General features: G+C 36.0%; 1 protein-coding gene across 5 annotated transcripts in view; it reads right to left on the reverse strand.

The window, feature by feature from the left end:
• Window positions 1-1,346: 1,346 nt before the first annotated feature.
• mon2 (MON2 homolog, regulator of endosome-to-Golgi trafficking) overlaps window positions 1,347-21,382 on the reverse strand; it is a 47,064-nt gene continuing 27,028 nt past the window's right edge. Inside the window, exons 21-36 of one of the 5 annotated variants that reach the window (XM_048159459.1) lie at window positions 20,256-20,258; window positions 19,428-19,538; window positions 19,178-19,353; window positions 16,714-16,876; window positions 16,330-16,623; window positions 16,045-16,243; window positions 15,090-15,724; window positions 13,544-13,687; window positions 12,706-12,723; window positions 10,880-11,008; window positions 8,822-9,012; window positions 8,666-8,726; window positions 6,094-6,217; window positions 4,273-4,480; window positions 2,257-2,339; window positions 1,347-2,059 (exon numbers count right to left, since the gene is read on the reverse strand). In XM_048159459.1, the coding sequence (XP_048015416.1) occupies window positions 1,896-2,059; window positions 2,257-2,339; window positions 4,273-4,480; window positions 6,094-6,217; window positions 8,666-8,726; window positions 8,822-9,012; window positions 10,880-11,008; window positions 12,706-12,723; window positions 13,544-13,687; window positions 15,090-15,724; window positions 16,045-16,243; window positions 16,330-16,623; window positions 16,714-16,876; window positions 19,178-19,353; window positions 19,428-19,538; window positions 20,256-20,258 (2,703 nt within the window). In that variant the 3' untranslated portion in view covers window positions 1,347-1,895. Of the gene's footprint in view, window positions 2,060-2,256; window positions 2,340-4,272; window positions 4,481-5,279; window positions 5,701-6,093; window positions 6,218-8,665; window positions 8,727-8,821; window positions 9,013-10,879; window positions 11,009-12,705; window positions 12,724-13,543; window positions 13,688-15,089; window positions 15,725-16,044; window positions 16,244-16,329; window positions 16,624-16,713; window positions 16,877-19,177; window positions 19,354-19,427; window positions 19,539-20,255; window positions 20,259-21,382 lie in introns of those variants that run through there. The other 4 variants (XM_048159460.1, XM_048159461.1, XM_048159462.1 and 1 more) reach the window with 4 other exon arrangements.

A 21,382-nucleotide genomic window follows, 5' to 3' on the forward strand; every position in this document is an offset into this window, starting at 1 on the left:
CAGCGTTCCAGTCGTGCTGAGGCGAAATGGCTGCGTGCAAAAACATAAAAACCCTGCCCTTATTTGAAAAGTGAAGCCAAAAGAATGAGAATCCAGTTGTTTTTGGCTGTAAAACAAATGCAAGTGAAATGGGCATTAAGATTTCAGCATTAGGATTTTAGGTAAAATGTGGACCACAAAACCAGTCATTTTTTAAATCGAAAGCACTAAATAAGCTGAATAAATAAACTTTCCATTGATGTTTGGTTTGTAATTCTGGAATCTGAAGGTCCAAAAAAAAAATCAAAATATTGAGAAAATCACCTTTAAAGTTGTCCGAATGAAGTCTTTAGCAATGCATATCCACTCACAAAAATACATTTTTTGATATATTTACGGTAGGAAATTTACAAAATATCTTCATGGAACATGATCTTTACTTAATATCCTAATGATTTTTGGCATAAAAGAAAAATCTATAATTTTGTTGACTATTGCTACAAATATACCTATGGCTGGTTTTGTGGTCCAGGGTCACAAATGTATATGGAAAATTTATTAATGTAGACTGGAAAACATTTTAGGTCATGTTTTTAATCAGTTTTTGCCTTGTTTTAAATGTTTCTGTGGTGAAATACATTTTTCAAACCACAGATATACCATGTAGTTTCCCAATGTGATATCAGCTGCATGCATGAATAATAACAATAAAATAGTTTAAAATAGATGTTTTAGATGCATGTCAACACAGGACAGGCGCTGGAATCCTTGTCAGGTTGTAATTATCCTGCAATAATTACTGCCGGACTTTACGTTAAAACGCTTATTTAATGCTTCATTTACATTCAGAAGAGCTTGAAACGTTTTTCATAGTCATATTAGAATTAGAGATGCATCGATACTACATTTCTCCGATACCCGATTATTCAGAGTGATATCTGCCGATAACAATACCAGTAGTTTGGCCTTTTATACCTTCTTTTAAATTAATGATAATTTCATTATAATTATTATATTTTGAAAGAAATGCAAATAAAAACATCAACTTGTTTCAGAGTAACTGGTATCAGTTATAAAACACATTACTCAAATTAATAACTAAAAACTTTCTGAATGTTATTAATTCATTTAATTACTATTAATATCGAACATCAAACTGGTTTCTTAGCATTTTCTTTACACAAAGCACAAATGCAGTGCATTTTCGTGCCCTCTTTTGATTGACAGGATATATCAGCCCTGAATATCGGCTGTTTTTAAACTACCGATTATTTGCCGATATATCGGTGCATCTCTAATTTGAAAGTTAATTAACTGGCGCTACTGGAGATGAAATGCGTCTCATGAATAACCAGAGGAGCGATACGTTTGATGTTCATAGAACTGTACCATTTATTATTGTACACACACCGGGTTCAACCCTTCTCAATGCGGCTAAAGATGACATGGAATGTTACAGTAAGATCTTGCATAAAATTCATTGCTGTTGAGAAAATTTCACAAAAAAAAAGAAGAAAAAAAAAAAGACCATTCTTCATGTGTTTATTATGATGTTTCCGTTCTCTCTTTTTAAATGATTTTTTTGGATTTGATTTTCAATCCAAATACGTAATTCTTAATTACATCTTTAACACTATCACCAAACACTGTACATTAACTCCAGGGGAGGGGGGGGTCGGGAGGGGACCAAAAACCCATAAAAACAACAAACACTGCAAATATAACGTAGCAGTTAATACATCGTTAAAGTCGGCCAATCAGAGTCTACCGTCAGCTCGTATTAGAAGAAGCTTAGAATGATGGGATTTGGAGCTGTCGATCAACAGTTTGCCATGAAGATGGGGGTGAATCGGAGTCCTCACGCGTGGTGTATGAAACAGTCACATTCATGTTTGCGGTGGAATAAAAACGTTCAGTCACGACTCGCCGTTCTGCACTTTGGAGACGGGCGGTTGCATGAAGTCTTTGAAGGGCCCCAGGGCGTCTTTGAGGGCGGAGCTCACTTCAGGAGACGAGCAGGTGATGCACTCCACCAGCGTCGGGTACAGCGCGATCACCTGAGCCCACACGTTCCCATCCACTGACGCCCGGACAGCAAAGAAGAGGAGGAGAGAAATGAGCAAAAACAAGGATGCAAAACCTGGAACTTGCCTATGATGCCTCAAAATGCTGTCTAGGTAAGTAACTTGCTAAGTTTTGAGACATCTTTTGCAATGTTATGTTGCATCATGTTTGCGTTCAGATAATCAGAACACCGAAAGGACAAACCCGTCTCACCGTTCTCTGGTTGAGTCTTTTTCAAGGAATCCATGAGTGTGCTGATGGCTTTTAACACGAAGATGATCTCAGTCACTTGTTGCCTTGAAAATGAAATAGTGACAAACATTCAGAATCAAGTTCTGTGCAGTTTAGTTAGTGAAAACAAAGTCAAAGCGAATTTTGTGAACATTTGGAAGCTTGTAATTGAGTAATTAAGACTTTTTTTTTTTTTCTGTATCGGAAACAAGCTTCTTGCCCTCGACTAAAGATTTTTCTAGTTGATTAGTAGTCGCTCATTTAAGCAATTAGTCAACTGATTGCGCGTTTATATTAATAAACCATATAAATCTTAATAATGAGCCTTTAAATCGCCTATATATAATACATAGCTTAATCAGTACTCGAACAGGAAGGGTTACAGCGAGATGAAGTCGACGATGCTGACTCGTCATCTCCGCAGTAGTGGACGCGACTATATGCACGTTTCATACGGATCACATAATCTGAGAATATTTGTTTTAGATTTGAATTTCTATAGATATATTTCTCATGTCTGTGAGGCAAGTATATGCTGAGTTTTGGTGGCACGCTCAAGTTCACTTGAGATCAAGATGGCAGAAAGTTTACAAAAACACAACATTTTGAGTTTACAGAAATAAAAGCAAACCATTTACAGTTTCGAATGATGGATTATTCTTATCTGTATGACCAAAAATGATGGAGTATTTTAAGTTAAATGCAACTGATCACGCGCTCTCCCCACGGTTAGTCGACTATTAGGGGGCAGCCCTACAAGCTTCCATACATTTCATCCCAAAATCAAAAGAAAGAAAATAATTATATGCTGCATTAAAAATTGAAGCCTATTTTTAGAAATATTAAAATTTTTTTTTTATTTTCATGACAATTAAAGGTTCAATATGTAATATTTTCTGTCCGCTAGAAGCCTATTCAAAACAAAGGCGTAGCTTGATGACGGCAAGTTTGAGCGCGGAATCTTGGGACATGTGGTCTCCATCTCACAGCCGGTGGAAAATAATCAGGATTGGACTCTGGCAGAAATCATGTTCATGGATGTGATTATTAACGTTACTGTAGTATGAAGCAGAGCAGGAGCGAGTGTTGTGGAGCCGAACGAGGAGCTGGAGCGATTGATCAACACACGCCTCACGAGCAGCAGGACTTTTATTATGACACAGTCGCCGGCGCCGCTTCCGCTTTTCCGGTCATGAGTATGAGGTAACGCAGCTCTGTTTATCATATTAGATACATTTGAGAGTGTTAAAATGATGTTATAACGTTAAATGATGTTATAACCATGGTAAAGCATGGTACTCGCAACAAATCAAGAAAATTAGATTTAAACAATAAGACTAAACATGTTGAGCTACATAACAATAATTAGTTTTCTGTCTATAAACATATCAACAGTTGTTCCCTTGTCTATTAAAACATGTATATATTAAAGCGTCTTTGGTGTTTCCATGGTTTCTACAAAATAAAGCAGAAACCGAGGGTAACGCGGGTATGACGCCATTGACAGGCCTTGGTTAAAATTTCAATTTTCTCACGATTTACAAATAGTTGGAACATTTGGGATATTTTAAGTACTCAAGTGAACAAAATATATAACACTGGCCTAGTAGTTTTTGGATATTTTACTGCAAAAATATTACAAATTGCACCTTTAACCACATTTCCTCAACAAATTAATGCCAAAAATATCATTCTCATTACTGTAATGCAAAAAAAAGAAGATATATTACTTTAATTAGCAAGTATTTATAACTGATAGCATTTTTTTCTGGACTTTACTGTAATACTATAATGACGACGATTATTTTATTACAGTAATTTGAGAAGAAAATCTGCTTGCATGCAAAAAAATTAAATGATCCTAAAAATATGCTTTTCTTCATTCAATCCATGTTTATGTGTATAGCGCAAAGATAGTTTCGACGCAGAATTATAGGAAATGCACAGAGATAGAAATATTTCAGAAAAGGCTCAGTGTGTGCGTTTACGTCAGCTGACCTGGGCAGCGGGCAGCGTCCACTGAGTCTCTCGTCTTCCACGTATCGTCGGAGCACGTCCTGCGCCCTCTGCAGCAGCACTGACAGCGCCATACGGGAGATGTAGCCCTCCTGTGGCGTCGACACCTTATTACTGAAGGAGAACTGCAGGAGCGTCTCGAAACACACTTTAGAGAACTCCTCCCGCATACGGATGTCCATTTCAGCCTCTGCACGGGACGAGAGGGGGCAGTTAGTGCCTTCACACTCCAATCCCTGTGTCTGACCATTGTTAGTGAATGACTTTAAAAGGGTCATGAACTGAGAAATTGTATTTTAATTAATTTTTTTGGTGTATGTGTCTTTTATTTGACAGGACAGTGTAGATTTTTGACAGGAAGTGAGTGGGTGAGAGAGGGGACGGGGTTGGGAAAGGTCCACGAGCCGGGAATCAAACTCGGGATGACTGAAGCGCAACCGCGCTATATGTCGGCGTGCTGCCCACAAGGCTATCGGCGCAGACTTCCTTGATCTTTTGACATATAAAAGAGTACTCAAAACTTCTCTGTTAGTCCAAAAACAGCTTTTATTGAAACCAAGCTCAGAAAACAACGGCTTTTGTCACGTTATTACATTATAGTGTGATGAAAGACCGCCTCTGCAGAAGAAAATCGACGCCTACTTCTACATCATCGCCTCTTTAGCCCCGCAAACCAATTCACGCATGTCATGTAGCAGTAAATATGAGACAGACACGCAAACAGGATTATTCCAGCAACAAAACAGATGTTTTGAAGTGCCAAGTTGTGGAAAAACACAGTCTTTGAATTGCCATCCTTGTGATCTTAACATTAAGAAATCGTGGATGAACTATTTTTAACGAAGTTCCAGTCAGATCACGTCAGTAAGACAATGTTAGTTTGTTTGATTTGTATTTAAACAAGACAGTTCGACGCAGACTTTTCAGGGTGACTGAAAATAAAAGATGAATCAGTGACAACTACACCAGTAATGTTGCAACACACAAGCTTGAGTAACACATTTTTTTACCATTTATCACTATTGCTTTGTCTGTTACAGATCTATTATGGGATACACAAGGAGACTCGTAATGAACGCTGCTTTTGTTATTGTTTCGCTCAAAGCCATTCACTGTAATCCTGAATGAAATCTTCAGTGACTGATATCTGTTTTGTCAGTAAGACATCACAACACGTTTCATTTTATTTAAAACACGACACTGCAAATGACGATGTATACGTTTTTCACTTTATCGAAAAGGATGAACAGCCTACAAGAACGACAGTGTGACAAACAATGATACATTCATTCATAATTCACACCGTTAAATCATCCTTTGTCAACTATAACTGTGGTAACTCCAAGTACTTACTTATTTTAATATGCAAAACTGTCACCCAATCATAGCAGTGGGTGTTTACTTCCAAGTCTTGAAGGCGTCACGCCCATCAAAACAGAGTGTTAGAAAGAGAGAGTCAAAAACAGGACAGAAAATGGCTTATTACTTCTAAATTAGGATGTTTTTGGATGTAAAAATGTGGAAATCAGATAACATAATACAATTTAAAAAAAAAAAAATGCAGTACTTGACCCCTTTAATGTCATTCTGTTCCTCACACAAAGCTTTAATATGGATTTAGAAGTCTTGGAACATTTCACACAAGTCTACTTGACAACCTTCTTTGCGTGGAAAACATTCTTCCTAACATCATCTTTCAAGTGAGTAAATGACAGGATCCTCATTTTATGAGTGAACTATTGCTTTATGAACAGTGAACACGTTCTGAATCAGTTGATTTTCTCTTTTGTTTTCAGTCCGTACCTGTGAATGATGAAGACTGGGAGTGAATCGATCCTTTATTGAGCATGCTCATGATACGACCCACGAATTCTTTGGGTATGAAATTGGCAAATGGTAAAATCTCTGTGCTGATCAACTGCACCACCTAGAGGACAAGAAACCCAATATATTTTCATGTACATTATATTATACATAACTAACATTTTTTAAATATATATATATATATATATGTATTTTAATACACACAGTAATGGCCAGAAGTGATGTCCGAAGGGGATACATATTTATAATGACTCTAAAAGTTTGACTAAACCATCAAAATATGAGGAAAATATTTTATATTTTTTAAATATTTTAAATATGAGGGAACAACAAAACACTAAACTTAGTTAAGGTATATATATGACAAAATTATTTGGAAAAATGCAAACTACAGGTTTCATTTACTATGCAAAAAAGATGCATATAAAAACAAAAAGCTGACAGGTAAAAGCATACATTGACTACAAACATCATCAGTTAATAATATTCGGTTGGTTCTCTCTTGTTTTTGCATGTGTTTTGCATAATTTCTTTGTATTACAGCCTGGCCAGAAAATATGTCTGCACAATTTGGCATGTTTTTGTTATTATCACAAAACAATCGACTCGAAGCACAACTACACAATATGCTTATAAAATATTTAACACATTTTTAATAATATTAAAGGGTGAAGATATCAATTTTCCTAGGCTGTACATCACTTTTGGCCACTATATATATATATATATATATATATATATATATATATATATATATATATATACACTGCGTTCCAAATTATTATGCAAGTGACATATCAGTAAGATTTCTGTACAATAAACATTCAGATTTTAGTTTTTCTAAGAAAATGTTTATTTATCCATGTCTTTTTAGATAACTGGAATCAATCTCAGACAAAATAATTTGCCAGATCTATGGAAACCCTACTAAGAGGTTGTTCCACATTATTAAGCAAGTCACAGTTCTCATGCAATATGGGGAGGAAGAAAGATCTTTCTGAAGATGAAAAGCATGAAATGGTGCAATGTTGTGCAAAAGGCATGAAAACAACTAATATTGTGTGAAACTGAATGGAGATTATCGAATTATCATAAGATTTGTGAGTGATTTAGAGCACAGCAGAACTCGGTCAGATAAAGGCTTATTGAGGAAAGTTCCTGTCAAAAATTAATTGTATTAAAAGGGCAGCTATAAAAAAGCCAGTGTTGAGCAGCAAACAGGTATTTGAAGCTGCTGGTGTCTCTGGAGTCTCAAGAAGCTCTCCATGCAGGCTGGCAGTTGTGTGTAAAGATGCATTTTAGACACCACTAACCAAACCTAACAAAGAGAAACATTTACAGTGGGTGTAGAAATACATGAAGACTCATTTTTAAATAGTTTTATTCACTGACTAATGCCGTACTACAATGGATGGTCTAAAAGGATGGATTTCTGGATGGTTGGTGAATGGCCACCACGTTCCAACAAGACTGTGACGTCAGCAAGGAGCTGGTGGGTGATGATTTGGGCTGGAATACTGGGAAGTGAGATGGAGGGTATTAAAATGACTTTTGCAAGATATGTGGAGTTCATAACTGGCCATTTTCAGCTATGGTATAAAAAGGAGGATAGTGCACAGTAAAATGCACTATTGTACAATGCACTATGCACTATCACATGCTGCACAAAAACACCACAGCAATAAAACTGTTTGAAAATGTATTTCTACACCCACTGTAAATGTTTCTCTTTGTTAGGTTTGGTTAGTGGTGTCTAAAATGCATCTTTACGCACAACTGCCAGCCTGCATGGTGAGCTTCTCAAGACTCCAGAGACACCAGAAGCTTCAAATACCCGTTTGCTGCTCAACACTGGCTTTTTTATAGCTGCCCTTTTAATACAATTAATTTTTTTGATAGGAACTTTCATTAATAAGCCTTTATCTGACCGAGTTCTGCTGTGCTCTAAATCACTCACAAATCTTATGATAATTCAATAATCTCCATTCAGTTTCACACAATATTAGTTGTTTTCGTGCCTTTTGCACAACATTGCACCATTTCATGCTTTTCATCTTCAGAAAGATCTTTCTTCCTCCCCATGAGAACTGTGACTTGCTTAATAATGTGGAACAACCTCTAAGTAGGGTTTCCATAGATCTGGCTAATTATTTTGTCTGAAATTGATATCAGTTATCTAAAAAGACATGGATAAATAAACATTTTCTTAGAAAAACTAAAATCTGAATGTTTATTGTACTGAAATCCTACTGATATGCCAATTGCATAATAATTTGGAACGCAGTGTATATATATATATATAGCAAATAATATGTACAAAAATTGCTGCATTTAACTTCTTGTAGACAATATATGCTTAATACTTACTAAAAATATAATTAATTTTATTATCACAAAATGTCGATATATCAGCCTTACTTATCGGCCAGTTTTATCAGACTATTATTAATCAATCTTTTTTAAAAATGGCATTTCTTAACAATAATTCTGGAATTGTTGGTTTCATAACAGTAATATTTGGCCATGTGGATCTACCGTCAGATGAAATTACCTCAACATCTACAGCTTCATTCTTCTGGAACTCTTGTATGGACAGATTATCTGGAGGTGTGCTGTGGGAAAGCACAAGAGGAAAGTAAGTACGCACTGTTTGCATTTAATATATCATGATATCATGTCGAGATCCTCTTCAAAACAAATTGAACACCTTTTGGTAAACAGGAAGTCCTCAAATGCGTTCGCTAGCTCCGGCCACATTGTGTCAAATTTGCCTGAGGATGCTTGTTGCCGAGCAACAGGGAGTCCAATGGAAAGCACTTTGAGCAGAGAGGAGACGGCCAGTTTCCATGTGCTCTCAGCAGGACAGGCGTACTTCAGACCCAGAGGAATCCTCAGAGTCTAAACACAGAGAACAAGCTTCTGCGTTTAAACATGCACGGATAAGCCTGTTGCTCTGACTGAAAACAGGTGGCCTTTAAGATGACTGAAAATGCTGTTCAGAATGCATATACAAAACTAAACTCACAACATCAATTATATTTGTTGAAGTCAGTCAAACTGAAGATTTTTGCTTTGTATCTTAATGATGTTTTGTAGGACTTTCTCTGTAATAACGACTTTGTGGCAGTGACAAAAACTACTAAGGGGTCATTTACACAACACCGTTTTCAACTAAAAACTGAAAACTTTTTGTGTTTTGGCTGTTCATTTACTATATACATATAACTATAACAATAACAATAAAGATATAGTTCTAAAAATCATCTAAAAAGAGTCCACAGCACAACTATAACAATCACTTTCCAACAAATCACTTTCAGAACGATTTTTTTTTCCAGCTGATAAACGATAAAAACACTGACAGCCAATCAGAATCCATCCTGCTTTAAAGAGTTCCAGCATGATATTGTGCGTTGGTGTGGACGCTAATATAGTTATCGTTCTTGGTGTGAACGAGCCTTTAGTCATGGGAAAAAAAAAAGGTTGTGAACGAAAATTTTTCGTTATAGACTTCGTTAACGAAATTAACACTATTGAAAATGTGTTTCAAAGTGCAAGTTTTTTAAAATGATACCGTTATCGTCTCTGTGTAAACTACAAAAACACAAATTTGCGACAACGGTGATGTCATGTGCAATCTATAGGCGCGTAGTGTTTCTTAACATAGTGACATCGCCATCTACTGGCCTGGCAGCAGAATACAGCGTTTTGTGGATCAGTGTGAACAGGAATCGTTTTGATAATATTGTCAACTGTACACAAAACTTTTCAAAATCGCTAAGGAAAAACGTTTCCATTTTCAGTACATCGTTTTCGTGTAAATGTTCCCCAATTCACAACACACCAAAAATCAGTCAGACAAAAATCGTGGCCATGTTTTACTAATTCCTTCCCTCGTTTTAGTTAAATTGTGGCGACGGACTAATTTGTTCTCTCTTTTTAATTGAACTAAAACAAGGGAAGGAATTATTACAATGTGGCCATGATTTACTAGGGAAAACAAGGGAACAAATTAATAAAATGAGGGAATTATTTCTTAGTTCACCCAAAAAAGACCTTCGTTCATCTTCAGAACACAAATTAAGATATTTTTGATGAAATCCGATGGCTCAGTGAGGCCTGAGCAATGACATTTCCTCTCTCAAGATCCATTAATGTACTAAAAACATATTTAAATCAGTTGATGTGAGTACAGTGGTTCAATATTAATATTATACTCCGAATCACTGATTCGACACGCTGATTCATTATGCTCCGAATCTTCCTGAAGCAGTGTTTTGAAATCGGCCATCACTAAATAAGTCGTTATTTAGTTTTTTTGGCGCACCAAAAATATTCTCGTCTCTCTATAATATTAATATTGAACCACTGTACTCACATGAACTGATTTAAATATGTTTTTAGTACATTAATGGATCTTGAGAGAGGAAATGTCATTGCTGGCTATGAAGGCCTCACTGAGCCATCGGATTTCAACAAAAATATCTCAATTTGTGTTCTAAAGATGAACGAAGGTCTTACGGGTGTGGAACGACATATGTGTAATAAATGCCAGAATTTTCATTTTTGGGTGAACTAACCCTTTAATGTGTGGCCACAATATATATATATTTTTCCCAAATGTTATGTGTGGCGTTCCATAGATAACAGCTTTATGACAGCGTGTGACCAAAAACTACTAATTCACAACATGCAAAAAAATCCTATATTTGTTGAAGTCAGTCAGATTTATAAATGTCATAAACTGATGATTTTTGCTTTGTACCTTAATGATGTTTTGTAGGACTTTCTCGGTGATAACGGCTTTGTGACAGGCCGTTTTATGATACAGATCGACCACCACTTCTAGAGATCGCTCCGCAAACGGCACGTAGTTTAAGGCCACCCATTCCGCCTGGACACAGACAAATGAAATTAAGACAATGATTTTAATATAGCATAAAAAAAACAAAAGTCTCCTCATCAGCCTCAAAGACATAAATACGTGTAAAATAATATAATATCAAAGAAGGATTAGTTGTGTCCCAAATGACGTACTATACACTATGTACTCAACCATGTAGTATATGAATTCTATAAGGTTATTTTGTCATTCAACATCAGTGTGTCATTCACACACTATTTATAACTACAAAACGTCATGGAATAGGGTGCAAATTGGGACACAACTATTGTGAATGGTCAACACATAAACACTAAATCAGGGCCGGTCTCCAGATTGGCTGTTAGTTCAAACCAAAATCTAATTTTTATCTGATTATCCCTACTATCTGTAAAATGAGCTACAGGACTGGGCTTAAATGCTGCAGATGACTGGAAAAACAGCCCCTACAGATTTCCACTTCAACACTAATAACATTTGTGTCAAATTTCACTGACAATATCCACATTACCCTGACACGGACCATAATATTAGATGAAAAGCAGCAACTACACGCCAAGCACACCACTGATACACACAAAGGTGAGTAGATTTGTTCATAGAAGCCCCTGATTTGAGCAAAAGTAGTTCAAAAGTGGCACCAAACACAATTGCAAAAATTATGATTTTTAAAATCAAATGAAACTTTATATGCAACCAATTTATGTGCCGCTAAAAGGCTATGTTCTGGAAATTTGCAAAAACATTCCCATTTGACATCTTCACCATGTATTTTTTTATGCTTAATTATTGTTTCACTTCATTTTTTAATCGTTATATACATTCTGACCAGTAGCAAGTTTTTAAGTCACTTGAAGATACATATTCACTATTCATTTGGCATCCTAATAATAATAACTTTTAACCAGGATGATCTCAATATTCACTGAACAAAATCTGGGGAAGAGCCAATGAAAGCTAAAGGATGAGTGTGTAAGGAGGCTGAACCCACCATATGCATTAAACTAGAAATAAGGCAATACATTTAGGCTGTGTTCAAAATGGAATAGTAGTGTACTACTTACTGAAAAGTGTGTATTTTGTGCAACAAAACAATAGAAAGCTACTTTATTGTGAACATATTGCAAGTTTAATCCAGTTATCATCTTGGAAACCAAAATGTTTAATAATATTTTGTGTGAAATATGAGTCAAGATAACAGTAAAAGTTGGAATTATTAAAACACTGGAAATGGAAGGTCAAGCCAAGCACATTGCATTGTGGGATACTGTATTTCATGTAGTGTTGTAGACTGTATATTTTGATAAATGTAGTGTTCTGTGCATACTGACAAACGCAGATATGCTTGACCAAATACAAAATAATATATATACAAAAATTACTAGAGAGTTTGAAAAACTGGCATGATAGAAGTGGAGACTCTTCACCATAAATGTGCCAAATTTCAAAACGTTTCACCACACGGTTTATAAAATAACACTGAATTTGTAGATTATTTTGGCAGTTTTGAGATGAATGAATAAATGTGGCTGATGGAAATGAGCGGAGAAATGGTATAAGAGTATGAAAGAGCGAAGTTTGTCGTTTAGAGCAGTTAAATGGAGCTCAAGAGTAGCCGAAGGAAAAAAAAGAAGAGAAAACGAGGCAGAAAGCAGACGAGAGACAGAGATATAGAGAGAGACAGCGGGAGGGAGGGAGGAAGAACTCACCGGTGCAAACAGTTGGATCTAAAGTGGATCCGTATGAAGTACAAAAACAGAACAAGAGAAGAGCAGACAAATGTTTACTACCAATGCTGATCACACCGCACAACAACAACAACACACTAATGAAACTACTTTAAACGATGACAACAACAAAGGCCAACAAACGTTTGGATTGAAAGTCATGTTTAAAAATACTTTGTACTTAACCTGAGGGATGGGGTGAAGTAAAATTTATTTCAAAATATTCTCAAAAACTTTGGTCCATATATATAATCTAAAGTTAAAGAAGGCGTTTTAAACATTTGAGTATTTCACATTTCTACCGGTTTATAGTTTATATAACTGGCCTTTATACTCAACCAAACCTAGTTTTAAGGTATGTGTGATTAAAGCTTTAAAAGTTTAAAACCCTGAAGTTGAATTTGAAATGTGGTCCAAAGTATTCAGACATGACTAAAAGAAATTAAAACCACACCGTGCAAAGAAAAATATCTTCAAAAACAATTCGAAAAAGAGAGGAAAAGCCACTGAAAGTATCTAAAAATAAAAAGTGAAATGTTGTAATCCTAGAGAGAACAACGCAATAAAGACATGACTGTAAATGGCAAAGAAGTGAAGACGAATTTCAGTGTGTGCATTTAAAACCATCAAAACGCTCCTGAGCAGAAACTAAGATCATCTAACTAAATCATCATATTTGTGAAAAGGACACGGAAATGAATGTTGTATGATGATGAAGAGTGTATTTATGGTCATCAAGACAGGACAAAACCAATTCCACCATCTTGAAAACAGCCGAAAAGTGAAGCCCACCTCAGGTGGAAACATGACAGAGACTCACCTGGTTGTATTTGGCATTGGCCACGTGTTTGGTCTCCATCTTTCCATACTGAGGAGGTTTACAGGAGAACTCAACGAACAGCAGGAGCTGCTCAAAGATGGCGGGATACATCACTTGGAGATTCTCCGAACCCACACAGATTGCCTGGAACAATGACATACAATCTCATTCAGACATACGAAAAGATCTGAAACTGATCTAGTTGATATAATAGGTGTGAAATCCATCAAAAAAATCAATGATTTTCATGATATTGGTTTATTTGGTTGGTGAGAAATAAGGAAGGGGCTGAATGGATGACTTGTGGACAAATGACTAGTGCCCGTGTGGTACTTGCATTAACAATGCAAATATATTGCCCCACTGGGGAAAACCAAACAACAGAAGCATCAAAGAGTGAAAACGACCTCATGCACTCATGCATTCCACTTAGAAAGTTAACAGCATCTAATGGGGAAAATCTGGTGCTGCGCCCAAACAAAATCTTACTGAAAGCTCATTTTTTAAGATATCAACCTCAAATTTGGAACATAACTTATTTAGATTTAACATGTTTCATATAAATATATATATTTTATATAAAATAATGTTCATAAATAATTTTCATAAACTTAACCTGTTAACTGTTTTTGTTATAGACATGAAAATGCACTATACAAACTTAAATGGTTGTAATTCAAGAATACTTTTGAATATAGACATAAGGCTGGTCTTGTTTTAAAGATGAAATTTGGCAGATTATTGTAGAAGTGAAATAACTTATGTAAGTGAAAAAGAAAAGTTATAGAAGTTTAAGTTTATGAAAATGTAAAAATGTAAAAATATATTTTATATAAAATACATATTTTACAAAACAAGTTTTACTGCAAGGCAATCAAAGCCAAAAATCTGAACAAGTTGTGTTCCAAATTTCAGATTGATATCTCAAAAAATTAGCTTTCAGTAAGATTTTGTTTGGGCGCAGTACCACACTTTTTCACTAGATGACAACCAAGCTCCATTACTGACCATATAAGGGCGCCTCCATTTCCATATATGGTTTGAGAGATCTGAACCATGTATTTCTGTTATTTTCATACTATTTATGAAGTAGACATCCTATATAGAAGTAGTGTGGTAAGTTTGGTAGAATTTGATATGAATTCAAACTCTAATAAACATAAAAACAACATGTTTGTGGGTTATAGATCGCAGCCACATAAATGTATTTTTTCAATTAATAACATTTTCAGACCTTTTTTTTCATAAAAAATGAATGGATGTTATCTTTTGAACTCTTGGCATGAAAACTAACATATTTCAACCAATCTTTAATGATTTTTCATGTTCATTGCTATTTCAAAATAAAGGTCTGAACATGCCTTATTACGAGTATGAAAATATGCTTGTTGCAAATTGATAAATTACTGCTCCTCTGTGATTTATTTTGAAAATCCAAATTTTTTATGACAGTTTTTGGACATGGACATTTTTGTCCTCCATGGACCTATGTGTAACTTTTTTTTAATTGACACACAAGGGTTAAGCAGATCTGGAGTTGCTGTACCTTCTGCAGGACATCAAGGGCGGTCAGAACCGCTTCCTGCAGGCTGGTGAGCACCGCCTCCGTGTAGGAGGGCAAGATGAACGGCGAGGAGTCCGAACTTATGGGGACCGACACGGCTCCATACAGAATCACCCCCAGCTTCTTCAGATCCTCCATGCTGAAGCCTCCTGCGATGTGCTGGTACAACGCTGGGAAAATCTGTATTAGCGCTGTCAGGAATGGCTGGCTGGGTACGAACACTAGTTTATCTGTTCCACCACTAGGGGGTCGCGTGCACTCGGTTCCTACCCGGTACCAAGTGTTCCATGCTGACCACCAAAGGGCAGAGTCGTCCAGCTCCTCTCCAGGTGGCGGAAGCGAAGGTTGGACGCCGTAGCGCTGGGCTAGTCTCTCGGCAAGGGAATCCGATCGGACTAGGGGTCTTCCTGGCCCGGAACCTTGTAGAGACTCCATAAGGACATGAGGAACATCCATAGCTGCAAGAGCATCGGGTTTATCTGTGTCTTTAACGGGCGTGACTAGCTGGAGGATCTCCTGGAAGCTCTTGAGGGCGGCGAGGGAAACTTCATTGTTCTTGCTGAGGGCAGCGGACTGGATGTGGTCCAAAAGAACTTCCCAAGCCTTGAAAAAGTCACCTGCAAGAAAGCAAGAACCAAATTCTGAGATCCGACTTTTTTTATCTGGATACATTTGAAAACGGCTTTCTACCACTTCTGTCCTGATTTCTTCGATGGGATGGTCTATGGGCGGGTGAGAGAACGTTGTGCTTGATACATTTTTCGTCTTCAAACCAAACTTGGATCTCCAGCCAACAAAGTTTAAATCCTATCTGGCTTTAAGCTCAGTTTTGCTCAATGTGGACAGAAATCCAAAATGTGGAGAAACAGCTGTGTTTTCAAATATATCCGGATTAGTGTAGATGTAGCCTTGGAGAACCACATCTTTCAATGCTTACCCAGCTGCTGGAGCAGATATCTCCTGGTGTTGAAGATCCGAGCTACGCCCGCAAGTGTCAGAACCCACGTTTCCGCCCACTGCTTCTCCGCTGTGTCACGTGAGTGGTGGATGAGGATGTTCCCACCTCCAGATTCTATCTTCTCTTTGTCGGCCGTGGTGGAGGACTTCCTTACACAGTCCAGAAGATGAAAGAGAACCTGTGGAGCAACGTTACAGATGAATTTGGTTATTAGCAACAATGCAGTTGGGCTAATTTGGTCACTGGCCAAGTCTGATCCAGTACCTTCCAAACCACAATGTTCCAGGTCGAAGGTTGCAGCAGCGTTCCATGAGCAGCAATGGTGGAGAACATTGTTTGGCCGGCACTTTTCCTCACAGCCGGCCGTGGGTCCACGCACAACTCGCCAAGTTTGGCATACAGGCACAACCACAGGCAGTCAAATGGTGGCGCAGGGTGGAAGGGTCGGTTCAGAGGTTCACCTTTATCTTGTGCCTGTTTCAAGAGAACTGCTTCCTCCTTTTCCAGCTCCTCTGTAATGGCTTCTCCCCTTTGGAAGAAGTAGTCCGAGATGTTCCACTGCAGTGGGGAAAGGGAAGATTGTTAGTCTACTTCAAGGGAATTTGCATTCAAGGAGTTTTTACTAGCAACACTAGCAGTACTCCTCACCAGAAGGCCGATAGACGTCAGGCTGATGTTCAGCTCCTGGTTCTGCAGCCCAAAGCTGCCGGCTACATCCACCACAATTTGTAGGCACATGCAAGGCATTGTGGGTAGGAAGTCGGTCACCACCAACTGCAGGCACTGGAACGCTGTTCGTATGAGGGATTCACTGTGGAATGAAAGATGTGTGCAAATGACTTTAAGTGTGCTTTTGGATGCTACCTGCAAGGATTCCTTGGTCGACCAGCTTCACAAGAGGGATTGTGTTTCCCAAAAGCATCGTAAGCCTAAGTTTATCGTAGAACAATTGCCACCATTGGTCTCTACGATCAACTTAGGCTTACAATGCTCTTGGGAAACGCAGCCCTGGTCCCTCTTGTGAAGCTGGTTAACCAAGGAAGTCTTCAAGCACCAAAACATTTCCAGTGTTGGGGGTAACGTAATCAGATTACTTTTTTCAAGTAACTATTAATGGATTACTTTTAAATTTCCAACAAAACACCTTAGTTACTTTATTAAATAAGTACCGCAAGTTACTTTGTTTTCTCATCTATTGACTCACAATTCTCGTGTCGCCATATTGAGAGAAACAAAGTGCAGAGGCGTTGTGTAAACATGATGGTTATTCTAGACTAGCTGCGCCCTCTACTGTACAGGCGTGAATTTGCATTTCCTTCACCCTGATGCTTATTAATTTCACTTTTGGTGTTGCCAAAAATGGAACTTTTTTGTTGTTATAAAAACAAACAAAGAGCCCAGCTCAGATGAGGAAAAAGTAAAGCAATGCATTGCTTTCCATTAAAAAGAAAGGAACTAATGCAATTAGTTACTTTTTAGGGAGTAATACAATATTGTAATGCATTACTTTTAAAAGTAACTTTCCCCAACACTGGTCGCTTCAAACAAAATTAGTCATGAAATGAATGTACTATATTTTAGTGAGATAATATTTTGCATTTTTAGAGAATTTTATGGCACTAAATATTATTTATGCAGTAGTTATAATCCATTTAATTCACTTTTTGAGTATATAGCTGAAAATGAAATTTCCAACTTAAACCGTAATAAATCTTGAGAAGAAGATACTGTAAACAAAAGTTATAGAATTTTACATTTATTGTTATGAAAAATGCACAAAATATTATTTTCTATTTTTATATGAAATATATATTTTCCAAAACACGTTTTACTCTAAAATTGCTAGGAAATCAAGCCCATAAATCTAAACAAATTGTGTTCCAAATTAGAGGTTGATATCTCAAATAATGAGCTTTCAGTAAGATTTTGTTTGGGTGCAGTACCAAACGCTTCCACTAGATGAAATTCGTTTCCCATTCATTTCCAATGCGCTCATTTTTGCCCACAAGAAGTACAAGTGTGTACATTTTTTCGAACCATGTCCAGTTTCGTACCATTCTGATGAAGTAAAAAATTCTAAAAATCATTTTTTTTGGTCAAAAATGACACAATTTTCACGATTCGATTAGATTACTATTCACATGCTTTCCATTCGATTTGATGTCGATTATTTTGGATGTAGTATTTCAGTTACAGTACATGGGAAATTTTCTAGAGGAAAAAAATCTCTCAACTAATGCTGTAAACTACACATGGGAGTCAGCTGGTACTACTATAATAATATTGAAGGTTAAATTAACTTATTTATATACAAACACTTAAATTACACTTGATGTTTTTATTATAAATACAGTTAAGAATTACATAATCGTATTTCTACTCCAATTAGTTTTTTGAAATATAAACATTTAAATCGCGGCTGCCATAACTGATTTATTCAAACATGCATTAAATATTGAAGAACATTATAATGAATATGTAACGGTGCATAGCTATATTTATCAGAATGTTGCTTTCTAGAGTTCATTTTTCTAGCTGACTAATGACTTTATGGTCACTGAATGTGTTTTTCTGAGGTAAATGTGACGTTACGTGACATTGAAGCTGTTTTATTGACGTCTTTCCGAGGTTGAAACACTGATTGAGCGATTACACGAGACATGATACGGATTTCAGTAAGTTGTACTGTATATTTTAACATACCTTCAGATGTACATGCATGTTTATTTCGCTGTAACTGGTATTAAAGCGGAGGAGAGGATGATCACATGCTTCTCTTTAACTGAGGTGCTAAAGCGATCCGTCACGCCACATTAAACAGCGCCAAAACGGTATTTATTTTTTGAATCTCATAATAAGATGGACGTCATTTGAAATCTGAGACTTTGCTTCATATCAAAAGTAACAAAGATTATTGCGATTTACTGGATGGGAGGCGCTACATATTCTGCTCATTCATCACCTAAAAACAGACTAGACTAATCGATTCTTGGGATTTAAGAATCAATATCGGTTCGTAAAAATGAGAATCGATTAAAATTGAGAAATCGATATTTTTTACCCAGCCCTAGTTAGGATGGTCTTTTCTGCAAGATCAGGCAGTGTGTCTCACCCCTGGTCATTGCGGATCGCTCCGATGACCCCCAGTACCAGAGGCCATCCCGGTCCGAGACTGTCTCCCTGGTTCTGTAGGATCTGCAGGACACACTCCAGCTGTTTCTGTCGGATATCAGCGTGAAGGACGTTGGAGAGCTCCTTCAGCGGGTTCAGAAGCAGCAGCTGCAGCCGCTGAGCAGGACAGGGGATTGGTTAAGTGTTGTCCAATCAATAACCAAAATCAGATCATCCGACTGAATTGCTACCTGGTTTTGGGACAGCGGTGGCTCGTGTTTGTAGGAGAGTCCAGCTTTGATCAGCGAGGTAATGGCCTCCGCACCCCACTCCCTCATCCGAGTGTTAGGATGCTGACACACCTGACAAGATAATGGCATAATAGGCTTCATGTTCTTATGCTATATATAATTTAGTGGTGAAATATGACCCAGACACAACGGGTGAGATTCACCTGTTAATGAAATCAGCAACAATACAGACATTGCAAATGGAACTTCATTAACACAAACAAGCAATTGGTTATGAAAAAAATCATTTCATTACCATTTATTACACAAAACATAGATTGATTTGCAAAATATTCATGAATTGATTTTTTCAGATCACAAGAGGAGACAGTGTTTATTTGATTTGGAGTGTGTAGATCACAGATCGGTGTGTTTAATGAATGTAAAAGTAAAGTTTTTGTGGTGCATCAGATGAATAAATAATCTCAAAATAATGTGGCCATCTTGAATCACAGTCTGAAAGGTCCTTTCACATTACATTTAAACTATTTAAACTACTTTATTACTTCTGACTTCTATTGTTTCTACTCTATTACTGACGTTCTGAAGTTGCACAACATAAAGTTGAAGGTATAAATGACATTCAGAAGATAATTGTCATATAAAATAGCCGTTCTGTGATTTGGTTTTCAATGTGGAGGTCAAAGCAGCACATGCGAGTCAAATGAAACAAAACGGAGGCTGATTTATTCCTGAAAACATTAAATAAAATTTCAGAAAATGTGGACAAAGACAGAGCGATTTAAAAGGAAGAGTGACTCCTCAAAGAGAAGAAGTTCAGGTACTTACCTTCTACAAAACAGACATGTCGCAAGAGACAGAGGAGGGAAAAAGACGGAATAAGACAACATGAGGACATGAGTCGTGCTTTAGCATATATATAACTACAGAAGAAGTGTGAGTACAGCAGACGAGGACAGCAAGTACAGAACAGAGCGGCCCGCTGAATATTAAATATTACCATTTCATCTCATTACAACAGTTATTTACTGTGATTAGTTGTACTGATATTAGTAATATTTGTTTCAGCAATATTAGTAGTATTTCAAGACCCTGAAATAATATTATTAGTGATTAGAGCTGAAGTACACAGAAAAAAAATAATTAAAATTTAAATTAATTGTGTAAAATATAAATAAAACCAATGGCCAAAGACGACTTAAAAACAAAACAATATAGATAAATGAATAACTATAAATAAATAATAAAAATAAATGTAAATAAATAATATATACATAATAAATAAATAAATAAAAATGGACTAAACTGTATATATAAAAATAAATAAATAATTTAATAAAATATACTTGAATAAATAAATTATATATGCATTAAAATATATATATATATATATATATAAGCAAAACAAATTGACAAAGACGACTTTAAAACAAAAGAGTATATATAAATAAATAATAATAAAAAAATAAATTATATACCTAAATAAAATAAATTCAAATAAATTATATATACACACCGGTATATAATAAATAAATAAATATAAAATATAAATAAAATAAGTGGATAAACAACTTCAATACTAAAATTATATATAAATCATAAATAAAAGAAATTTAAATAAAAGAAATTATATATGCATAATAAATAAACATACATTTTAAAGCAAAACAGTAAATATAAATAAATGAATAAATATAAATAAATTATAAAAAAATGATTTAAATAATAAATAAATTATATACATAATAAATAAATAATACTTTTAATAAATTATACATACCGGTATATAATAAATAAATAAATATAAAATATAAATAAAACAAATGGACAAAGAGAACTTCAAAACTAAAAAGTATATCTAAATAAATATATAAATAATAAAATACATTTAAATAAAGAAATCATATAATATACAAATGGACAAAGATGACTTTAAAACAAAACAGTAAATATAA

Source organism: Megalobrama amblycephala, linkage group LG15 (genome assembly GCF_018812025.1).
Source record: "Megalobrama amblycephala isolate DHTTF-2021 linkage group LG15, ASM1881202v1, whole genome shotgun sequence".
Classification (NCBI taxonomy): domain Eukaryota; kingdom Metazoa; phylum Chordata; class Actinopteri; order Cypriniformes; family Xenocyprididae; genus Megalobrama; species Megalobrama amblycephala.